Source organism: Quercus robur, chromosome 10 (assembly GCF_932294415.1).
Source record: "Quercus robur chromosome 10, dhQueRobu3.1, whole genome shotgun sequence".
Lineage (NCBI taxonomy): Eukaryota > Viridiplantae > Streptophyta > Magnoliopsida > Fagales > Fagaceae > Quercus > Quercus robur.
In genome coordinates, this window is record NC_065543.1 from 6,400,435 (window position 1) to 6,421,654 (window position 21,220).

A 21,220-nucleotide genomic window follows, 5' to 3' on the forward strand; every position below is an offset into this window, starting at 1 on the left:
GTGAAACCCCCAAGAGTGCACGGTACAAAATCCCCTAAGATGCACAAGAGGACGAGGATAAATTCAGTATTCCAACAAACTTTTTCTAAGTCCCTGACGAAGAGAGAAGAACATCCAAAAGAAGTTCTTGACGCAACACAAGCAATCATAAAGGACAAAGGTAAATAAATAGACATTATATAGAACCAAACTGTTAAATAGACATATTATATCAAGCCAAATTGTTCAAAGGAAAAAGGGGGCCCCCAAAAACAAAAGGGGGATCAAAGCACCAGTTGTCCATAAAACTTAATACATACAAAAAAAAAAAAAAAAAAAAAAAAAAAAACAACAACTTCGATAAGAAAAGATAGAATCAAGCTTGAGGGGCAACATCATCATCCTTGTTTGCCTAGGAAGGTTCCGCACCAATGGACGCTGCTGTCTGAGTTGCTTCGTCCTCTTCAATCTCCTTGTCAACAGCCTCAAAATCTAAGTCTTCAAGGTCCGTGCCAGGTCCATGCTTGATCAGATATTTGCGGAGCAGCTCGAATCATTTGAAGTACCACTGGAACAAGATGGTGTTATATTTGTCCGTGGTTTGGAAAGCGGTAACGGCCTTGGCCACGACAACTTTCATCCTCTGGGCAGCTGCTGCAAGGAGTTCATCCTTTTGCTTCACTGACTGTTTTTCAGTTTCCAGCTGCTCCATCAGGACTTGAATCTGTCCCTTAGAAGTATTGAGGGAGTCCATGGCTGCGATCAAGTCCTTCTGCAAGCCTGAAGCCTCAGCCTCCAGCGCTTCCACCTTCGAGTTGGCCACGACGGCCTTCTCCTCATTTGCCAAGTACTGTGTGGTAATATGCATGGTCTCCCCCAACACCTGACGACAAAAAGTCCCACCAAAGTCAATAAAAACGGTTGAGCAGTTAAGGACGAAGAAGGGAACAAAGACATGGAGGATTACCTGCACGAGCTTATGGAAGTGACGGCTCACCATCTCGTGGGAGGGTACGCTCGTGATTTCTTTCATCTCCCCAGGAGTAAGGAGCTCATTAGCACGGTCCATGACCGTCTCGGCATCAGACCAAATGCTGGCACCAATTTTCTCCTTCCTCTTACTCACAACTTTCTGCCTCTTGGAAGGACAGGCCACCTCCTCAACAGAAATGCCAGGAGAAGTAGCCAGACCCTCATCCAAATCCAAGGCAGGTGTGGACGAACCCTTCTCCACCACCTCTTTCTCCTTCTCCTTATCTGTGATCCTCAACCTTCTCTGACCAATGTTGGAAAGAGGCTCATTCTTCTTTTCCTTGATTTTCTTGTACATCTCCTTGTTAAACTTGGTCATCATCTCTACGCCAAAGGAAACAAGAAGTTAAGGACGAAGAAAAAGAAAACAAGAAGTTAAGGACGAAGAAAAAGAAAACAAGACAAATCCATTTGCAAAGACAACTTACGCTTTTTCTCTTCTCGGTCAAGGGTACTAAGGACATAGAGGGAAGGCTCCGACCCTAAGCAGTGACGAGCTAAAGTGCGCGGGTCGATCAAATCACCAAAATCTTCAATCTTCCTTGAGTACCTGATTGCTGCCTGAACCCGCTCTTCGAATTTGCTCTCAAGCTCAGGACGATCTTTTACTGCAAATACAACAGCAAAGGAGAAATTAAAAAAAAAAAAAAAAAAAAAAAAAAAAAAAGAAAAGGAAAAAAGAAAAAAGGGAGAGGGGCATCTCATAAGGAGCAAACGCACCAATCAAAGGGATCTCCCACTGGCACAGCAGCCTAGGAACGTTCCCCCATAAGTCATCAGACAGTGTTTCCCAACCGTCACCCGATACAAAGAAGTATCTAGACTTCTAGTAGCGAAAGGACGACGGAAGATCAACAACTAGACGTGACTTCCTATTCCAGGGTACAAACTCATAATATCCAAATTTCTTGGACTCTTTCAAACGGTATAGATGGACGAACTCATTGATCGTGATCATGTCTCCGTCGGCAATGGTCGTCCAAATCACCATACAACTAACAACTATTCTCCAAGAATTAGGCATAAGTTGCCCGGGTGCAAGGTTTAAATGATGAAGAAGCTCCATGATGAATGGATGGACGGGAAATCTGAGGCCGCACGAAAAAGTAGCCTCGTAAAAGCAAACTTCGCCGTGAGCAAAGGCGCAAGCCTTTTCACCCTTTTTGGGAAGACGAGCTTTGTTCCCCTCAGGAAACTGGAACTTATCTTTAAATTTGCTAAAGACCTCTATTTTCACGGAACATTTCTCCTTGAGGGTATGGAAAGGACGGACAATGGCCGGAGCAGGAGAATTGGAGGACGAAGTGGCGTGAGAAGGCGCGGAGGTCGCTGTATCTACCCCGGCCCCTTCCTCGCCTACATTAGAGGACAAACCCCTCTCTAAGTCACCTGATCCTTCCTCAGACCCCATATTTTTTCCCCTTAGGATCCCTCGAACAGACCGAAACCAAACATGAGATTTGTACAGTAAAGGGTATAAAACACCCAACGCCAAACCTAAGCCACTACCCCTAAAAACAAACTCCTCAACTGGTGGGTATAAATCGCTAGGCGAAAGCGTACCTAGTGGGTCGCCGAAAAACTCCACCAAGGCTCCTAAACGGGCAAAAAGAAATACTATGGAAGGAGAAGTACACCTAACTTCGGAGTTATCCACTATTAAAGAGAAACAACACCACTCGAAAAGAAGAAAGGAACGCACAGAAAGAGGAAAGAGCTTAAAAGACACAGATACAAGCAAAATTTAGAAAGGAAAGAAAGCGTAAATGAGGGGCGTACCTGGAAATTAGGGAGGAGACTGAGAAGACTAAGAGCAAAATACACAACTAAGGGAGTCAGAGAAAACAATCGCACAGAAGATGGGGAAATGAGAAAAGGAAAGGCCAAAAAATCAAAAGGTTCTGCCTTGGAAAGTGCGGGAAAACTGAAGGGGTTTTCACCAGAAACGAGACTCCCCAGCCAGTGAAAATCAACCACGTGGCCGCGAAGTAAGTCACAGCCGCCATTAAGCAATCAATGCGGAGCAGAACCCCAAACGCCATAACCGCAAAAAAAAAAATTAATAATAATAAATAAATAAATATATATATATATATACACATAAATAAACCAACAGACCCTTTTGTATTCCTACGACCGTCCAAGTTATGGACGACCTCGGAATAGGGGGGCAGCTGATAGACTCGATCATATTATCAACGTCCATCCATTCACGACTAGGGACGAACGACCTATCCAAGTTCGTCTTGGAAGCAATGGCCGTCGACTAAGGACAAGTGAATCCACCTTCACTCATCAATGAACCGTTATAAAATATTAATCAACTTCCAGACCGTTGGGAGGGGCAACTCATCATTAACACCCCGCAGGGGCGTTACCAGGGAAGAATAAATTCTCCATCAAGGCTCCACCAATGGCTAGAAGAAACCACCTGTGAGTGCATGCATATAAATACATAACTCCAAAAAGGGAGGAGGTAATTCAAAAAACTCTAGCATATTATTTTCTCAGCTTCTCTTTTGTCAATCTTTTTGACTTTGGCATCGGAGGCTTTTTGGCAGGCACCACGCCGGCGACTTACATCCATTCTTTCCTTCACTCTATCTTGGAGGTCGAATTGGTTGAGGACGACATCAATCTGGACGATCATCCTTGGCTTACGATCTAAGCATCATCAGCTTGGATTCAAGTTGAGCTTATAATAGCATAATGTACTTTTTCCTTAAATGTTTCAACGGGTACATGAAATGGAGAAATGTTGAAAAGAAGTAAAAATGTCCATTTTGTTAGTACGATTCTTAACCATTCATGACCCATATTGTACTGTAATGTGAAGAATTCCCATCATTTTAAATTTTCTTCAAATACATCCCAACAAAGAAATTTATAAATTATGGGGATGTAAATCTAATCATTATTTGACAAATTCCTCATCCAAACACACGCTAGAAACTATTTTGGCAAAAAATTTATACTTTAAACAATATTTTGCGAAACGATTCGAGATGAGGACCTTCTCTTTACAATCATTTGCCAACTTGAATGAGTTCGATTAGCTTGTAATCTTAATCAGAGCTAGGGAACGATTAGGTCTCGTTCGTACTAAATATAAAGAAAAGAGAAAATAAGAATGGTTTCATCAGACTTGTGCTTATGAAATATCGACCAGAAAGATGAATAATAAAGCAAGAAAAGCCAGGCAGACAATCCAGATTCCATAAAGGGGAAGGTTAATAGCCATCATTGGTATGAAAAGCAAGAGCAGATCCCATACTGCTCAAAATTATGGCAATCCTTGGGTTCATATAGGGTTGCCTTAAGAAGAACCATGCAACAAAGAAAACCCGTTAAGTTAATGAAAAGGAACCATGCAACAAAGATCCAAGAATAGCAACTCGTCATATTTTATAAAAGTAAGCTGCCAATATGGATAGTAATAGTTGTAAAATCATCTAATATATCCACCATCCAGGATGATGAAGAACCAAGAATGATGTGCCCATCCCCTTCCAGGATGATGAAGAACCAAGAATGATGTGCCCTGATACTCTTCCCATCTAATATATCCACCATCCAGGAGATGTGCCCATCCCCTTCCAGGATGATGAAGAACCAAGAATGATGTGCCCTGATACTCTTCCCATCTAATATATCCACCATCCAGGATGATGAAGAACCAAGAATGATGTGCCCATCCCCTTCCAGGATGATGAAGAACCAAGAATGATGTGCCCTGATACTCTTCCACCAGGATGATGAAGAGCTAATTACAATATTTATTAAATTACAGGTGTGTCCCCATCTAATATATCGACCAGAAAGATGGCCAATAATACAAGAAAAGCCAGGCCCATAATCCAACTTAGGTAAAGTGGAAGGTCAATACCCATCATTGATATGAACCCCAGAACTGCAAGAGCAGATCCTGATCTGCTCAAAATTCCGGAAATCCTTGGGTTCAATATTCTGGCAACCCTTGGATTTGTATAGGGTTGCCAAAGAACAGCCGCGCAACAAATGAAACCCACAAAGTTAATAATCATTGAAAAATATCGATTGGCCCTACCAGTAGTAGATAGCTCAGCGTCATTGAGGCTCATGATATTAGCAATTGATTGGATAATGATTGGAAGGAATATAGCTGCTATTTCCTCTGGTGTTGGATTCCCTGGTCTCCTTCCGTTTTCTACATTACCAACGATGCGTCTGGCGTGATTGTCATCATCGTCGCCATTACCCTGTCCTTGTCCACCACCACCTATGCCTCTGCGTCTCCCTTCACCGATACCGTGGCCTATTATTTCATTTTCGTCCCCTCCTCCTCCTCCTTCTATGCTTCCACCCGCATTCCCAGCTTCACTTCCGCCAGCCGTCCACTCGAACGTTGACCTTGACCATGTTTTTTAACCCTGACTTGTAAGCTGATCTCGGCCAAAGCTACCATTCCAAATAAGATGATACAGATACTGACTTTTGATAAGTCGCTCGCCAAAGCTAACTCTGGAAAACGAAGCGCAAAGAAAAAAGGAGAAGTATGGATACCAAGGGCTCTTCTTCCATTTTTGGAATAGACGGATGATTTGGGCTTGTCAGAGGGCTTGATCTTACTCATCTTACAGACGCTATCTGCAGGAAAACTGTGATCCAAATCAGACTTCCGCCAGAGGTCACCGGCGGCGATCCACGAGGCTACTGATGAGGCGATGGCTAATAATGAGAAGGTTGCTAAGTAGTGCCACGCCATGGTCAGAAATACTGTAGTTTTTGTTTAATTAGTAGAGAGCAAAAGACGGCAATAGTAATTTCTCCGATTTGGCTTTCTCTATATTGAATGATTGTTGTACAAGGGAGAAAAAAAGCAATTGGATTAGGTTTTTCCTTTTTAAAAAAAAAAAAATTTTTTTACCAAAAAATAATGGATTTGGTAGAGATGTTTCTCCACTTTTGTACATTTTTTGAACACAGTGGTTGATTAGTGCTGGGTGGTTCCACCTAATGGACGACTAATAAAATTGACTTTCAATAAATATCTAGAAAGGCAACGAAATTTTCTGGTATTTCCCACTTTTGTTCATTTTTTCCACGCAGTAGTTGATCTGTCCACGTCCACTGTAATGGGTGGATGACTAATTTAATTTACTTCCAATATCTCAAGAAGGCAACGAAATTTCCTGGAATCATAAAAAATCTAACAATTGTCACAATCGGTCCACACTCGGCAATCCATTTTTTTGTTGCAGATACCCTCGCTCGCTCCTTCGAAAGATCTACAACTAATTTTGCCAGAAGAAAGTGATGAAGTCAGGTTCTTCGGAACCATCGCATCAGGAAAGCCTTCCCCTCCGTTCGGACGAAGTTGGGTTTTCAAAGTTTTTTATCGTATGCCTCATCATCCTCTTCCTCTCTTCCACTACACCTACAATTTTAAGGGTTTTCCCACAAGAAAAGGTGGAAGGCGGTGTAGTTCCAGTCATCTTCAGAGACCGGCCGGCGTACTATCATATGTTTGCAGTCTCCAACGTGTTCGCTTTTATGGGCGCTTACGGTGCCTTGGTGATCCAACGCAAGCACAAGCCAAGGGTTGAATTATTTTGCAGGATTTCTGCCATGGCTTCAATGTTTTCAGCACTAGCAATTGTACTGTACGCTGCAGCTCGCTGGTTTGTAGACCCCTATCCTCCGTAATGTAGCAAGCAAAAGATGAAATTGCGGATTTGAATTTCTGGTTGTTTGCAACACCTACAACACTATTTGTTTAGATAGATAATCACTCCAAGCTCGACGCTATATCTATGGCTTCGTAGGCTTTCTTTTGTTTCACTTTGTTGTTTAAAATGGAATTTCCTATTTGAAACACTCTGTTTTCATATGAATGTAAAACTTATTTTTAACGAATTTAAGAGTTGTGTAGGAGGAAGCCTCCGGTGCTCTCCCCCCAATATATTTTGAGTTCTATCACAATATATTTATTTCACACTAATCAAACTAAAATTAATTTGATGAATTATGTTAAAAAAAAAAAAAAAGACTTAAGTAGCCTTTATTGTTTTTTAGACGAGTCTAAAAATAAATAGTGAATTAAGTGCAACCATAAGTACAAATGTAATTTAATTTTCAATTTAGATTTTGGTGTTAAGCGAGTTAAAGATCGTTTGGTGTGCGACTTGAGAAATTAGGTAACGATTCTAGCGAATGCTGATGATTTCACATATTTACAATTTGTTTTTTATCAAGCAATTTTTCAAGTGTAAATTCAGTCATTAAACTACTGGAGAATTGAAGGCGTAAATGCAGATACCGTTCGTAAGGCAGCTCAAAGTCCAGCCATATTCTTTAGTTGGGTCTCAAGGGAAGTAAATAAACCCCCCCACCCTCTTACTAAGTGGTCTTCAAAATTTATAAGGTAACAGTGTCTTGCTGTAATGTCCGTTCCTGCTGTTGTTGTAAACTTATCTTGAAAGAACAACTCCCTGATTGAGGAGTTTGTCCCCTTTGTTGTTCTGTTGGTTTTGGTGGTTTAATAATATCTTTCTTTCTATTAAAAAAAAATTTATTATATTAGTTTGATATATATGTTTATATGCCATATCAAAATTTGGATGGGAGACAAGCGTGATACATGATCCAACGAGCACTATACAATTGAAAAGGTAGAACTCAAAACCAAGAAACAATGTCTAGTTCTTGAATCCAACACTCCGACTGGCTGCTACATTAATATCAGAGGCCTCTCCTGAGCGCTTGCATTAGGTGTGCCTAAATATTTGGTATTTGAGACACCAAACACCAAAACATCACTCACATGAGATGCTCTAAATGCCTAAAATTTTAGACATGGATGAACAATATGTTCAAAATTTGGAACGGTATGGACAAATGCAAAAAGATAAACTAATTTTTTTATTCAATTCCTCTCTCATCTCTCTTCTTCTCCTCTTTCTTCTCTCTGTCTCAGACTTAGCTTTCTCTCACCCCGTCTCTTCCTTCTCTCCCTACATATCACTTCTCTCTCTCTCACATATATCTCTCTCACGTTTGCCTCTCAGCCTCTCTCACTCTCTTCCTCTCTCATGATCTCACTCTCAGCCTTGTTGACCCTCGCCTGTTGGTGAGCTCGCCAAGCCGCTCTTGACTCACGGGAGATCTCATGAAGCCGATCTTTGCCTGCCACAATCTAGCCAAGCTGCCTCTCACCAAGTAGCTCACTGCCTGTCGCGATCTCACCAAGCCAAGCCAACCCCACCATGCCTCTGATCTCTCTTGCGGTGGATGTGGCAGCATATTTTTTGGTTTGTTTTTTGGTGGTAGCAGTGGGCTAATTTTGGTGGGTTGATTTTGATGGTATTGGGTTGATTTTGGTTGGTTGATTTTGGGTGGTGGTTGCTGACGAAAGGTTGTGGTGGACTGAGTGATATATGAATTTGTGATTTAAAAAATATATATATATATATATATATATTTATTGTAGGAGTTTATTTAGATTATTTTAATGTGTTATATATATCATTTTAATGTGTTGAAAGAGAGGATCTGATGTATGGAAAAAGTACGTTTCAATGTGTTAAAATGGCATTTGGAATAGTATAACTAGTGCAAGTGCTCTAAGGCCCAATATGTTTCTTGATCTCCAGCACCTCTACCCTTTCCAATGATTCACTTTTTCTTGTGTTGTTCCTGCACATTTTGAGAAGAGAGAGAGAGAGAGAGAGAGATACTAAATACGAAAATAAAGTGATTTGTTACATTCAAGCAAACAGTATTGTCATAATACCTTGTACTTCCTACAATTTTTGGTTTTCTTCTTGTGCTTCCGAGTCAGCCCACTGTTCTTCTCCATCTGCAGCAAGTTTGACAGGAAATATATGACATGAGTTTGGAGACAAAGATTATAGTGAAGATCTAACAAGCTGGTGGAAATGAGGGTGTGCTCACCTGGTAAGTGATATGGCGTTTTCCATCAATTGGTTCAGGAGAAGATGGGACTACTGCTGAGGTCCTGCAGAAGCAGAAATGTTTTCATAATACAATACTACCAGAACTAGGTAAATGTAATTGTGTAGCAAAAGAAATTATAGATTTGGCTAGCACTCATAAACCATAAAAATTGCAAGACAACATAACAATAATGATAATAATTATAATAATATCAATAATCAAACATACAGACACAGAAATCAATATCACATGAGAATAAATCTTAATCATATAATACAGCACAATGGGAACTGGACGAGTTATTGTTCTTAATCATAGACGTAATAATAAATACAAACACATAGAGGGAACCCAGCAACCTGACTAGACTAGAACTTTTAGGAGGTAGCAAAAAGCATAGCAGATAATAAACACACCTTGAATACATTTTCAGCTTTGGCAGCAAGTTTTGCAGCTCGCCGTTGTTCAACTGGTTTGTAATGTTCATCTTCTGAATCTCCTGTATCGCCATCCCCCATGTCAGCATCCCCATCAACCTCAAAATTGTCAACTTCATCCCCATCATCCTCAGATTTGACTCCAGCTCCAGCCAATACTTGAAGCTCATGCTTTCTCTGCCTTTCTCCAATATCTACCCTTTTAGGTAAATCATCATCACCAGAAACCACCTTCCATAATGATTGCATACAAATTTTATTTAAATAATGATACTTTAAAACTTCTCAAGAAAATCAACTAGCGATATGGTTTCCCTAAGTTTTTTTTTTTTCCTTTTTCTTAGCTAGTAGAATATTTTATCAGAAAGAGGAATTCACTAATCACACAACACATTCAAAAGTTTCTCCAACATATTAAAACCTAAAATTTAATAGATCCAGAATCACTAGGCCATGATACATAAATCAACTATCGAATCATCCACACAGAAAATGTCAAACACTAGCATGGTAGATAAATAGTCAAATACAATATAGTTGACGGGTTGCAATATGGGCTATAAATGAACTGTGCCAAGCAATATATTGAAAATTCAGGATTGTAAAATTAATTTTATTTTGAACACGATTCAAGCTCGAGCTCATTACCGAACTAGATTCAATGTTCAAGCTTGATTCATTTCCTTGTCTAACACGCTTAAACTTGTTCACGAGCTACATAATTAACTTACTTTTTTCCTTAATAACTAAAATATTTTATTCCTTCACAAAAAAAAAAAAAAAAATAATAATAATAATAATAATAATAATCAAATTATAGACAAAATTATATTATTTGAGTTAATTAGATAGATTTTTTTTGTTTATGAACTTAAAAAATTTATATAATTTTTATTATAAAATGGATTGTTTATATTATCAAGAAATTATAAAGACTAATTTTAATATCTTATGAACTTATTTACAAACTTATACAATCCAATCTCAAGTCTATATAAGAATATTTTTATACATTTACACTAACTCTTTTTTTGATAGGTAATCAAAGTTTTATTGAATAAAAAGTACATCGTGTTCATGATGATGAACACTCTGTGCTTAAAAAACTTACAAACATATAATATTGTATATACTTAAGTCAAGCCTCATATTCATGAGGATTCACGAACACGTTATCATGTTTGAGCTCAACTTGCTCAATAGTCATAAATAGTTCATTTCATTTATAGGCCATAAGGCATAAATGACTGCTTGTTGAATCATTCAAGATATTAGGCAAAAAGTGTCATTTTATTTGTGTAGAACATTTAAGGCAAAGCAGTGCTTTCCAAATTACAATGTACATTCCTGCTCCAAAAGGGGGAAAGAAATTTTTTTTAATGTTGTAATTTGTAAACAATGGAAAAACTTAAAAGTTTAGGATCTACTGTGAAATCTTAAGACTTAAGAATGGCAATCAGTTGTTGCAACATGCACCAAATTATTTATTTTTTCCCATCAAAACATAAATACTTAAAGAGGCAAAAATGTATGATTAAACATGTACAGCACTCTACACCCAACCTCATGCAACACATGAAAGGACCCATGAAATGTCGACATCAATTTCTTTTTTGGGATACCCAACATGGATGACCAAACAATGATGCTCATGTTCAACATATTATATTAAATTAAAATTTAAAAATGATAAACTACCCAGCTGGTGTATCGAAAAGACCAACAGTATATGTTAGATGACTTTCTTTCATACGCACTTACTGTTGATTGAATCTGAAATTAATGTCCATATAAATTCACACGTACAAAGAGGAGGTACAATCAAGTTTTATACCTTGGGCTTATTTGGTTTAGCAGAAAAAAATTGGGAAAGATTACTTGTGTTCAATGAACTTGCATGACCATTACTGAATCTAGTAGCCCCCACATCAATAGCATCATCATCAAAATCATCATACGTCACGAGTGGACTGTCCCATTCAAGCTCCAATGAATTAGTACTTAAAATTTTGAAAAGAAGCAAACACTAGAGAGCTTAGGCAGAAACAGTACCCATTAACTGGCTTCAGAAGTTTCTTGGCTTTATCAGGCTTTGGAGCTCTGGAACTAAGAATTCCCTCTTGTTTCAATCTTTCTTCAAGAACAGCTCTTACTTTTGAAATTTCCAAGCTTTGCACACCAACTTGATCACTCTGCCATATTTTAACAGTTGCACATCGGTCAAATTGCAGCAACAAATGTGTTAAAAGAAAAGGTAAATGGGGACGTGGCCTAGATAAGGCCAAGTAGCATAAAAAGAACCATGTAGAAGACTCAAAATAGTTAGGATTGCATCCTATCTGTGTTGAATTGAGTTTAAAAATAAATAAATAAATAAATAAAATGAAAAAAAAATGATTGATATCAGAAAAGAAACGTAAAAGGCATCAAAGCTGAGAATCTGAAATTTGTTCAGGAACTAAAGTTCAGGTGGAAGATTCCCATCAAGTTGTTTTGTCTGTTTAGTGGAGCAAACATTAAAAAGCTGCAAGTTGTCGGGGAAACTAAACCCACCTCTGAAATAACAAAGCAGTGTACCTCAATGACAGGAACTGCTGTAATCATCTTTGTGGACAAAATGAGAAGAAAAAAATGGGTAGAACACAGATACTAAAACACATGTTGACACAGGTATCATGTAAACAATATGAGAAAAAGTAACAAATAGGCAAACAATTCATTTTTTCCCAGTCATTAACAAACTAGACCTGACCAATTTAAAATGATAAGTATAGATCCTATCCAAAATCTTTTTGCTATTTACCAAAAAAATATAGTGCCATACCATACCCGAAATAAAAGTATTTAGTTTTAATTTTTAACAATCATCTATTTGTAGCTATGTTAGCAACTTGGCATCCTTTCTTTTTTAAAATTAAATGTAGCTTTTTTAGGTAAGAGCCTTGTAGACCAACTGGTTGGCACCTCCTAATGTTTCTAAGACATCTAGGGTTCAAATCCCCCCTCCAAGATTAGCAATATATTTTAAATATTCCATTATACCTGGACACTTATTACAAATTTTCAAAGATAGATTAGTTTTAGATAGTGGATTATATTTTGGATCTTTCTAGCAGCACTGATAGCACTCATCAGAGTGCCAGTCTATCAGAAACTGTGGCCTTAACACTTTTTAGTTTATAACGAATGAAGTGAACCCCAGGACAAAGAGATTTCAACCCTTCTTTTACCAAACCATTTTGACAGGGCTGCAGGGTTCTCAGGGCATTCTCTGGCCCAATAGGTATTAGCTCTCCCAGCAACGGAGGTGATCCAGCCCCTGTACTCCAGGTAGTGGGACTATTATTCTAAACATGGTAAGACAGACAATAATAATCACAGTGCACCAATTTAACTAATTTGAGAGGGGAACCTGATTCCAGGAAGAGGCTGAAATACAAAACATGTATAAAATATTATTGTACCATCAACAGCGAAACATAAGCCACATTGCAAATACATTATGCATGTACCAACTTTTTTAACAGATTAACACACCCAAACGACTGTTTTAGGACCAAAACACTTCATTGTTATAGAAAATAACTACATACTTATAAAATAATAATGATAATAATTTAGCATTTTAACGGAGAAGAGAAAGACCTTATCCAATAAGCTCTAGATCTCTAAAAAGCGAGCTAGCATAGGATGATCACAAATGGGCAGCCCTTCAGACTTGAGGAGATCGAAAGTTATAGCTTGACAATACTTACAAGAGAAAAAGAAGTTTTTTTTTTTTTTTTAAGATCGGAGAGAGAAAAAGAAGTTGGTTCACCTCCAAATAACACACTCCTTTTTCCATCATGATTTCCTCCTATTTAGTACCTGTTTGGATAGTGCTGAAAAGCACTGCGTCTGTGTCTGCATCTGCGTTCTCTCTTTTTTTTTTTTTTTTGGAGAAGCACATTTTTGCTTTCCAGTGGGTCTCGTACACTGTTCAGAGGATCCACAAACCTCTTTTTTCAGCAAAACTTACATTAAAAATGAGTCCCATGGCATAATTCACACATTTAAAAATTATTTTGCTATAGTATTTTTAGTTTTAAGTTTTTAGCAAAATAAGCAGTATCCAAACATATCCTTAACCTTCTTACAACATTAAAGCACCCACAATGCTGAATGCTAAAGAAACCAATCAGATGCCTTTGTGTGCGTGTGCGTGTGTGTGTGAGAGAGAGAGAGAGAGAGGGGGTGGTTAGGAAACTGCAAATGATAATTGGTGTGAGGACTCTGGCAGGATGCACAAGGTGAAGAGTAAGAACCACAAATATATAAACTCAGAACTTTGTATTGGATGGTTGGGACAAGTAATGAATCAGATCTACAAGCATTTTAACATTCAAACATATTAAATTCCAGGAGCATCACATATCAAAGAGAAACCTATTATCAACCCCCTACAGATACCACAGATAATCAACATAGAACAAAACAAAAAATAAGCCCGTCTAAAAGGAAAAATTCAGAGTTAAATCAATCCATTTCCAGGCACACGCCATCTAAATCATCCTTAATGGAGCAGTGCACATTATATCACTTACAATAAAATAATCAAATAAGAACAGATAATACCATGCTTAGTAGTGGATCCATTTTTCTTTCAAGTTGTTCGATTGCATCATTCAGCTCCAACAGCAAGCCAACTAATTTTGGAGTAGAACTGTGGGATAAAAACATTATTAACCAAGAATGCACAAGCAAAAGTTATCACTGCTAATGATGAAAAACAGACAGATATTTATCGCAAAAAAACAGTATTACAGGCCTCCCCAAAAAAAATGAAACTCAGCAAAATAGCTTATGAGCATATTTAAGCAGAAATAAGTAGATCAAGATCCAAATAATAGAAAATATACAAATACCATAGTCAAGCAAGTATTGTTATATGCAACCTATGTAAAAAATTCAACGCCTTTCTAATAAAACAACCACGTATGTAAACCACATCCAATTAACAGTTAATAAGGCTCAAAATTGCAAACAACATTGAGCTGGGGCATGATGAGGAGCTCAATAGAAACAGTCTAGCAGAAAGAGGATGTGGACAGAGGAGATCTTAATCAACAACCACAAATACTGAATATCTTTAGATCCTGCTGCACCAGATGATTCCACAGAACCAAAGCCAAATGTCATATGATAACATATTCTATTAAATGTAAGTTCCGCCTCTAGTAACTGGTTGGAGCACTTTTTTTTTTTTACTTCTAATGATGTTATTCTTTGTTTTCCTCTACCTTTTTTTTTTCCTCAACTTGAATCAACTCACTCTTTCTCACTAATGCATTAATCGCTATCCTTTGAATATGACTAAACCATCTCGTGCGACTCTCTCTCAACTTTTCAACACTATATCATTCCGTGTATTTCCACTCATCCAAGGTTCAAAATCCATTAATCTAAAACAATTGTCAACCCACCTATTCCAACACCTTCAGTTTTACTATGTTCAGTTTATAATGGTTTCCCAGTTGACATCAAGCAATAGTTGCTATTATCCGTTGGTACTTGGTATTTCAAATCACCTGTTAAAAACTTCATCGCAAGCACTAGGCCCACTAATAAATCCGCTAGACACCCTTAGTTCCATTCTTAGAAAACCCCTCCCCTTCTCCATCCCTAAAAAATAGATTAAATTTCTTATATGCATGAACCAAGATTTTTTCTATAGATAATATAATTGCAAGCATAAATTTTCTACCAATTTGGAAGTAGGAAAGCATAAGATAAGGGGAACCTCCCTAGTTGAAAGAAGCAAAATAATACTGCAGAACCATCAGCAAATATTCTTGTGGCATGTCATATGTCATTAATTTGAAGTAAGAAGAATGGAGAGGCCAATCTGGTTACTCCATAATGTTGAAAGACAATGAATCTATTGTGCATCTTGTATTAGTTCCCTTCATCAGATTTCTACAAATTCTTGCTCAACCTTTGGTCTTCTCAAAGACAGCTAGACTAGCTCAACAATATATATTTCTATGGAAAAGCACCACACACTAGATTTCATCCTGGATTATAATGTTATTACATTTCTAAGACCACCACATTTTTTCAGCTCTAGAATGGCTATTACTTATAATGCTACAAAACCTTTTTCTATATATAGGTAAACAGAAATCTATTATAAATGAGTAAAAAAGGAAAAGTACAAGTTGTTCATGATGATGAACAACAAGAAATAAAAGAACAAACAGCACAACAAAAAGAGAAAATAAGAATGTAGGAAAATAAGGATAAAAGGGAAGCAACATGAAAAGCAGGACAAATCCTAGGCTTCACCACCTAAGAGCGTTTGGTATCACCACCAAACACAGAGAACAAAAGAGGAGACATATTCTCAACTCATCATAAAATTCTTTTTCAAAATCATCTGCCCTTTTCACCATTACAGGAGTACTAGTTAAATAGGGTTTAGGGATTACACCAATATGGAAAATACCTAATCAAATCCCTTAAAACCCTCAACATTAAAAACCTTATTCAAAATTTAAATTAAAAAAAAAAAATTCACACTAAAAAATAAAACCTTAAATGATTTTGATGCTCCCTGCAACATTTACATTTCAGCCTTGATCAAAAAAGGTTCAGCTTAAAAATATAAAACACAAAAAAGTGCAGAAATATAAGAACTATACAAACAGAAACTGAAAAACCTTACCTATATAAAACATCCATTTGTTCCTCCTTTGATAGACCAAAGGTTTAACCTACTTATCTTTATACTTCCTTTTTCATTAACAAGGAGAGGATATTGAACCCTCACCTCTAGAGTTAATTCACTATCACCCGCATCACTCCCATCTTCATTATTATCATCAAGGCCAAAGTTTTCATTTGATTAAGATTTTTCTTTTTGCCTCTGAAATTTCAAAGCCTCTTCCTCCTCTCTCAAAGCAAAGGTCCCTCGTCATCACTTGATTGTGCATTCATCAGAAACAAAAAGGTTAGGGAAACTACAAAGACAACCTTGATTTTATATATATATATATATATGATTGCGTTAAGAAAATAGTTTGTGAACAAGAAAGTTTCCATAAAGGCAGTAGGCGATTGTCACCAAAAAAAAATTTAGATACAGATGGAAAAAAAAATTGAGAAGGGGTGTGAAGCAAGATAGGATGCATCGCAAATAATATTCAAATCATTACCTCATTATCAGCATGATAATATTCTTTTTTTTTTTTTTCCCCACTCCATAGATATTCTTGTACTTCCTCATCTTCTTCATGCACATCATCCTTAACTCCACCAAATTTTGCTTGTAAAAATTTCTGTGACCTAGCAACTACAGGCAATATGTATAATTAATCATACGAAATGTAACTCCAATTGCTGTAAGGAGCTAAGTGAATAACAATTGAGAGTTTTTCATGTAAGAAAATATGTAGAGAACGATTTAAAACCCATCCCCCCAAATAAAGAGAGATTCTCAATGGAGCCCATGCTCTCATTTCAACCAAGAAGGGTGTACCAAGTGATGCACCTATTACATACCTAAGGCACTTACAAGTGCCCCATAATAATTCCAAAATAGTCTAATACCAATTAGCCAACATGAAAACACCCTAAATTATATTTCAGAGATAGGTAACCCCGGTGTAGGGGAAAATTTGCTGAAATATGCATGTGTAGGAGGTATGATTAATTTTTCTAAATGAATTCATTTACTTATCCAAAAATAAAGCTATAGGAATATGCATGAAACACAATGACAATAGAGAGATGGGTTGGTTTGCAATAGCATTGATTTACTGGGGTGTAAGTTGTTGTATTACTCTTTTTTTTTTTTTTTGCAATTTGAAGCAGTCAAACTTTTGTTTGATATTCATCATTTACCTCTACATCAAAACTACAGTCCCTTGTATGGAATAGTGGTATTTTGTTTAGCCCATTAAATCTCTTACAAATGTAGGTGTGATTCTTCTTTTGGAGAGAGAATTTGGTTGGGGGGGGGGGGGGGGGGGTGTGTTAACCAAGAACATCCTGTAATTCATCCTCACATTCATCTTCATCCTCATCATCATTGATACCATATAAGCAATATTAGGCTTACCAAGTGGGAAAGAATAAAAATAAAAATGGAAGATGCCACCACTTGCTAAATTCTTTTTCTCAATTAAACAAAATTACAAAATAAGAATTTTGCCTTAACATGTTTGTTTTAGTAATGTAGAAGAGATTTGTAAAACCACCTTAGATCACTATCTATTGTAGTGTTTTAATATACTTTTTCTTACCTATCAAAAAAAAAAAAAAAAAAAAAAAGCACATCATAAAAAATATATATTTTTTTGATAATAATGAAATATCATTAATCAAAAGATGCAGGTACACCAAGAGTGTACATGGATAGGAGTACGTCAAGATCGTAAATTACAATGATCAAGCATAACAAAAAGATTAAACAAGAAAAATAAGAAAAAACAGAACACCAATCAAACAAAGAGTGGAGAAGGAGAGATTTAATCTCAAGAATCACACATCATAAAATAATTACCTTGCTAAGTAATAAATTTCATTAAAATTAGTGCAAATAAGGAGCATAACCTAAGTACACAGGATGTATGTAAGAGAAACACCCTTTTAAATAAAATCTAATATTAAGATAAACCAAGAAGAAGTTTCACAAAAATTACTGATGTTTCTAGCAGAAAGTTCTAACATAAAACTGTCGAACACCCAATGTTGTCAATTACAATAATCCATTTCAACTTTAAGAGACTTCATCTAGTGCTAATCTATAAGTCTAGTAAATCATCAGAACTGGCAATAACATCAATCCACATATAAGAATTTCGAAGAATCTATCATAAAAGAGCAATTATCGGCATCAGTTGCAAACAATCATTATGCCGTCTAGGCTAAAGCTTTCTCGTGAAATTGTCTATAGGTTCAATCAATTTCATTTCAAGAAATAAACAAATCGTTAACAATTAACAAATAGCTCACAATCAGCTTTTGAAGTTGCCATACACCTCTCAAAGCCATTTCACTTCAAAACCTATACATCAACAACAGCAGCATAAACAATACATTCAATATAATTATCTCAACATTGAAAAAAAAAAATTTGTTTTTTGAGGATTTAAACTATAATATAGATGTTTAGTTATCACCATAATCATAATATTTCTTTTCTATTACTTCTAAATACAAAAACTTAAACTGAACCTGGTTCTTTAAAATTATTAATCTTTTGTATAAATATTCAAAATCAAAATGTTTAGAGGATTTTAACGGGGGTTTTTTTTTTTTTTTTTCGGGAGAACTATCGGCTCTGTTTGGATGCCGAGAAAAGAAAATAAAGTTTGAAAAAAAAAAAAAATTTTCCTTTGTTTAGATAAGTTGAAAAAACTGAAATGAAATGTGAAAGGGAACTCACCTTTTTTATGATTTCAGACTTGAACGTTTGATCTCTGCTCCTTGGTGTTGCAAGGAGGGTTTTGGCTCTGAGAGAGAAAACTAAAGAGTGAAGGTTAATTTTGATATTTTTGTCATTTGGTTATTTGGTATTGGTTTTTACCCGGCCCGACACGTGAGATTAGGCCCATTAGGGAGGAGTAGGCTGGTACGTGATGTCATGTCAGGTTAAAACTCAAAACTAGGCTGTTTGGTAAATAATTTTAAACATATATTTTCAGTTTTTAAACAACATTATATATATTTTTACACTTTTTTTTATCTATATATATTTTCAAAAAAATTAAAAACTGTTATTTAAACACACGTACCAAACGACCCCTACATACGTATCTATGCTCAGGAGCTTAGGCAACCCGAATTAGCTTGAAATTTTAGGTTAACTTGCCCATAGGGATTATTTTGGTGAACCAACGGATTTATAAGAGCATTAGCACTGGGTGTAAAAACTCCACAGTTACTATTTTACTAACCAACACCCCAAAAATCATGTTTATCTGGGTATGTATTGCTTTTTTTTTTTTTAGCAACCATGAACAATGAGTTCTCAAATATACATCATATTGTAACTTAGAATGTAAAAGGAAAATATATTATTTTATTAAAAATATCTTCTCTTTCTCTTTCTCTTCAATCACGCCTACACCTCTCACGCTTTCTCCTCACTCACTCATTTTCGCTCCTTCTCTCCCAATTGCAAATACGCTTAGTCTTCTCATGCCGTTCAACCCATTACTCTAGTGTCTCTCTACCCTTCTTTTTTCTTTTTTTCTTTTTTTCTTTCTCTTCACCCTATTGCTCTCTCCCCAAACCAAAGATTCAAAGGTTAGTTGGTTAGTTTAGGTTTGGATTTTGTTTGGGTTAGACTGAAGCTCCGTCGGTGGTTGAGGCTTGGTGGCTTTGGTGGTTGGGGGTTAAATCAGTGGTTGTGGGTTGCTAGAGGTGGGTTGTTTCGATGGTGGGTATTGGGTATAAGTTTCAGTGGCTGTGGGTTGCTATTGGTGGGTGTTTCAGTGGTGGGTACTCTTGGTTGGGTTGAATCAGTTAATGGAAAGGCTGTGGTGACAGTGTGTGTTTGGTTGCATGAGAGGTTATGGTGGCAGTAGGTATTAGAGATTCGTTGCAGGTGGTGGGTATTTGCCTATTTGGTTGTGATTTGTTATGTAGGTTGGAATTTAGCCGGGTTTGGATTTGGGATTTCAGTGGGTGTGATTTGGCATATGCTAATTTAGCTTGGTTTGGTGTTCCAATAGTGTTTCAAAGGTGGTGGTGGTGTTTGGTTGGATTGGTGTTTTAGTGTTGTAGGTTGGTTCGGTGGTGGCTGGTGTTTTAATGTGAGTTGATTGTTGTGGAGAGAGACAGAGAAATATATTTTTTTACGTTCTCGAATGTGAATCCTCTAAGTTTTGGATTGGGTTTTGAGTTTATTTTATTTTTATTTTTTAAAGGTTGTGTTTTTTGGGTTGTTTTGAGATTTGGGTCTATATTTTTCCCCAGGTCATTTTGGGTTTTAGTTGGGCTGCTTTGGGCTCTCTCTCTCTTACACTCTCTCTTCATTTACATTTTAGGTTTGTTTGAGGCTAAAAATGATTACTTTAAATTTGGGAAAATTTTCATTTTTGTCCCTAAACTTTCACAAAAGTTCTTTTTTGTCCTTAAACTATCAATGGTTCACTTTTCGTCCTTAAACTTTGCAAAACGTTTGACTTTTGGTTCTTCTGTTTTGTCCTATGTGGCTTAATCTATTGATGTGATATTTGACTTGGAAAAACTTAATTTATTTTTAAAATTAAAAACACATGAAACACAACAATTGGCACACATGGATCAAAAATTTAGCAAGATAAATTTACCTCACAGACCCACAAAACTCAATCCAAATAGCCCAATCTTAAGTATCCCTAAAGCTAAAAGGAAACCCCAATGCCATAGTCATATGGCCTCAATCGAACTTCTGAGTTTTTATTGGGTTGCTTTGGGCTCTCTCTCTCTCTCTCTCCATGTTTACACTTCTAGGTTGGTTTAAGACTAAAAGCAATTACTTTAAATTTTTAAAAATAAAAGTGACAATTGTAAGTTTATAAAGGAATAAAAGCAACAATTATATATTTATGGCAAAATTGGCTTTTACATGTGTGTGCGTGAAATTGTGTGCATCAGTGTTATTTTTCACTCATTTCTTATATCAGTACTTTGATATAAGAGATGAGTGAGGTGATCAAGATAGCTTAAGGGAGAAAGCGAGATTCCGAAAGATAATTATGTATATATATATATATATATATATCAATTTTGTTAAGAATGAATTTTCATTAACTTGAAGAAAAAAATAACAATCACAAGTGTTTATATAAAAACCGAGAAACTAACCC

General features: G+C 36.6%; 1 protein-coding gene across 2 annotated transcripts; it reads right to left on the bottom strand.

Moving 5' to 3' along the window:
• Window positions 1–7,631: 7,631 nt before the first annotated feature.
• LOC126702293 (protein THALLO-like) lies at window positions 7,632–18,920 on the bottom strand. 2 transcript variants are annotated; one of them, XR_007647706.1, is made up of 11 exons: window positions 18,811–18,920; window positions 18,378–18,429; window positions 16,577–16,713; window positions 16,192–16,341; window positions 13,998–14,085; window positions 11,436–11,575; window positions 11,218–11,353; window positions 9,363–9,614; window positions 8,944–9,007; window positions 8,783–8,848; window positions 7,632–8,685 (listed from the first exon to the last, which is right to left on the bottom strand). XR_007647706.1 is itself a non-coding variant. In XM_050400959.1 (10 exons), exons 5-9 carry the CDS (start codon window positions 14,016–14,018, stop codon window positions 8,978–8,980), a joined length of 579 nt encoding a protein of 192 aa, XP_050256916.1. In that variant the 5' UTR covers window positions 14,019–14,085; window positions 16,192–16,341; window positions 16,577–16,713; window positions 18,378–18,429; window positions 18,811–18,920; the 3' UTR covers window positions 7,632–8,848; window positions 8,944–8,977. The 2 variants fall into 2 exon arrangements, 1 of the variants encoding a protein (XP_050256916.1); XM_050400959.1 differs by having other exon boundaries at window positions 7,632–8,848.
• Window positions 18,921–21,220: the final 2,300 nt, after the last annotated feature.

Bases quoted from the DNA above. Each gene is read 5' to 3' on its own strand.
- LOC126702293 (XM_050400959.1), bottom strand. From the start codon at position 14,018: ATGGATCCACTACTAAGCATG. The intron at 11,354-11,435 runs GTACTGTTTCTG...TGAATGGGACAG, and splicing joins CTTCTGAAGCCAGTTAATGG to TCCACTCGTGACGTATGATG. The intron at 9,008-9,362 runs GTGTGTTTATTA...CTGCTTCTGCAG, and splicing joins AAGCTGAAAATGTATTCAAG to GACCTCAGCAGTAGTCCCAT.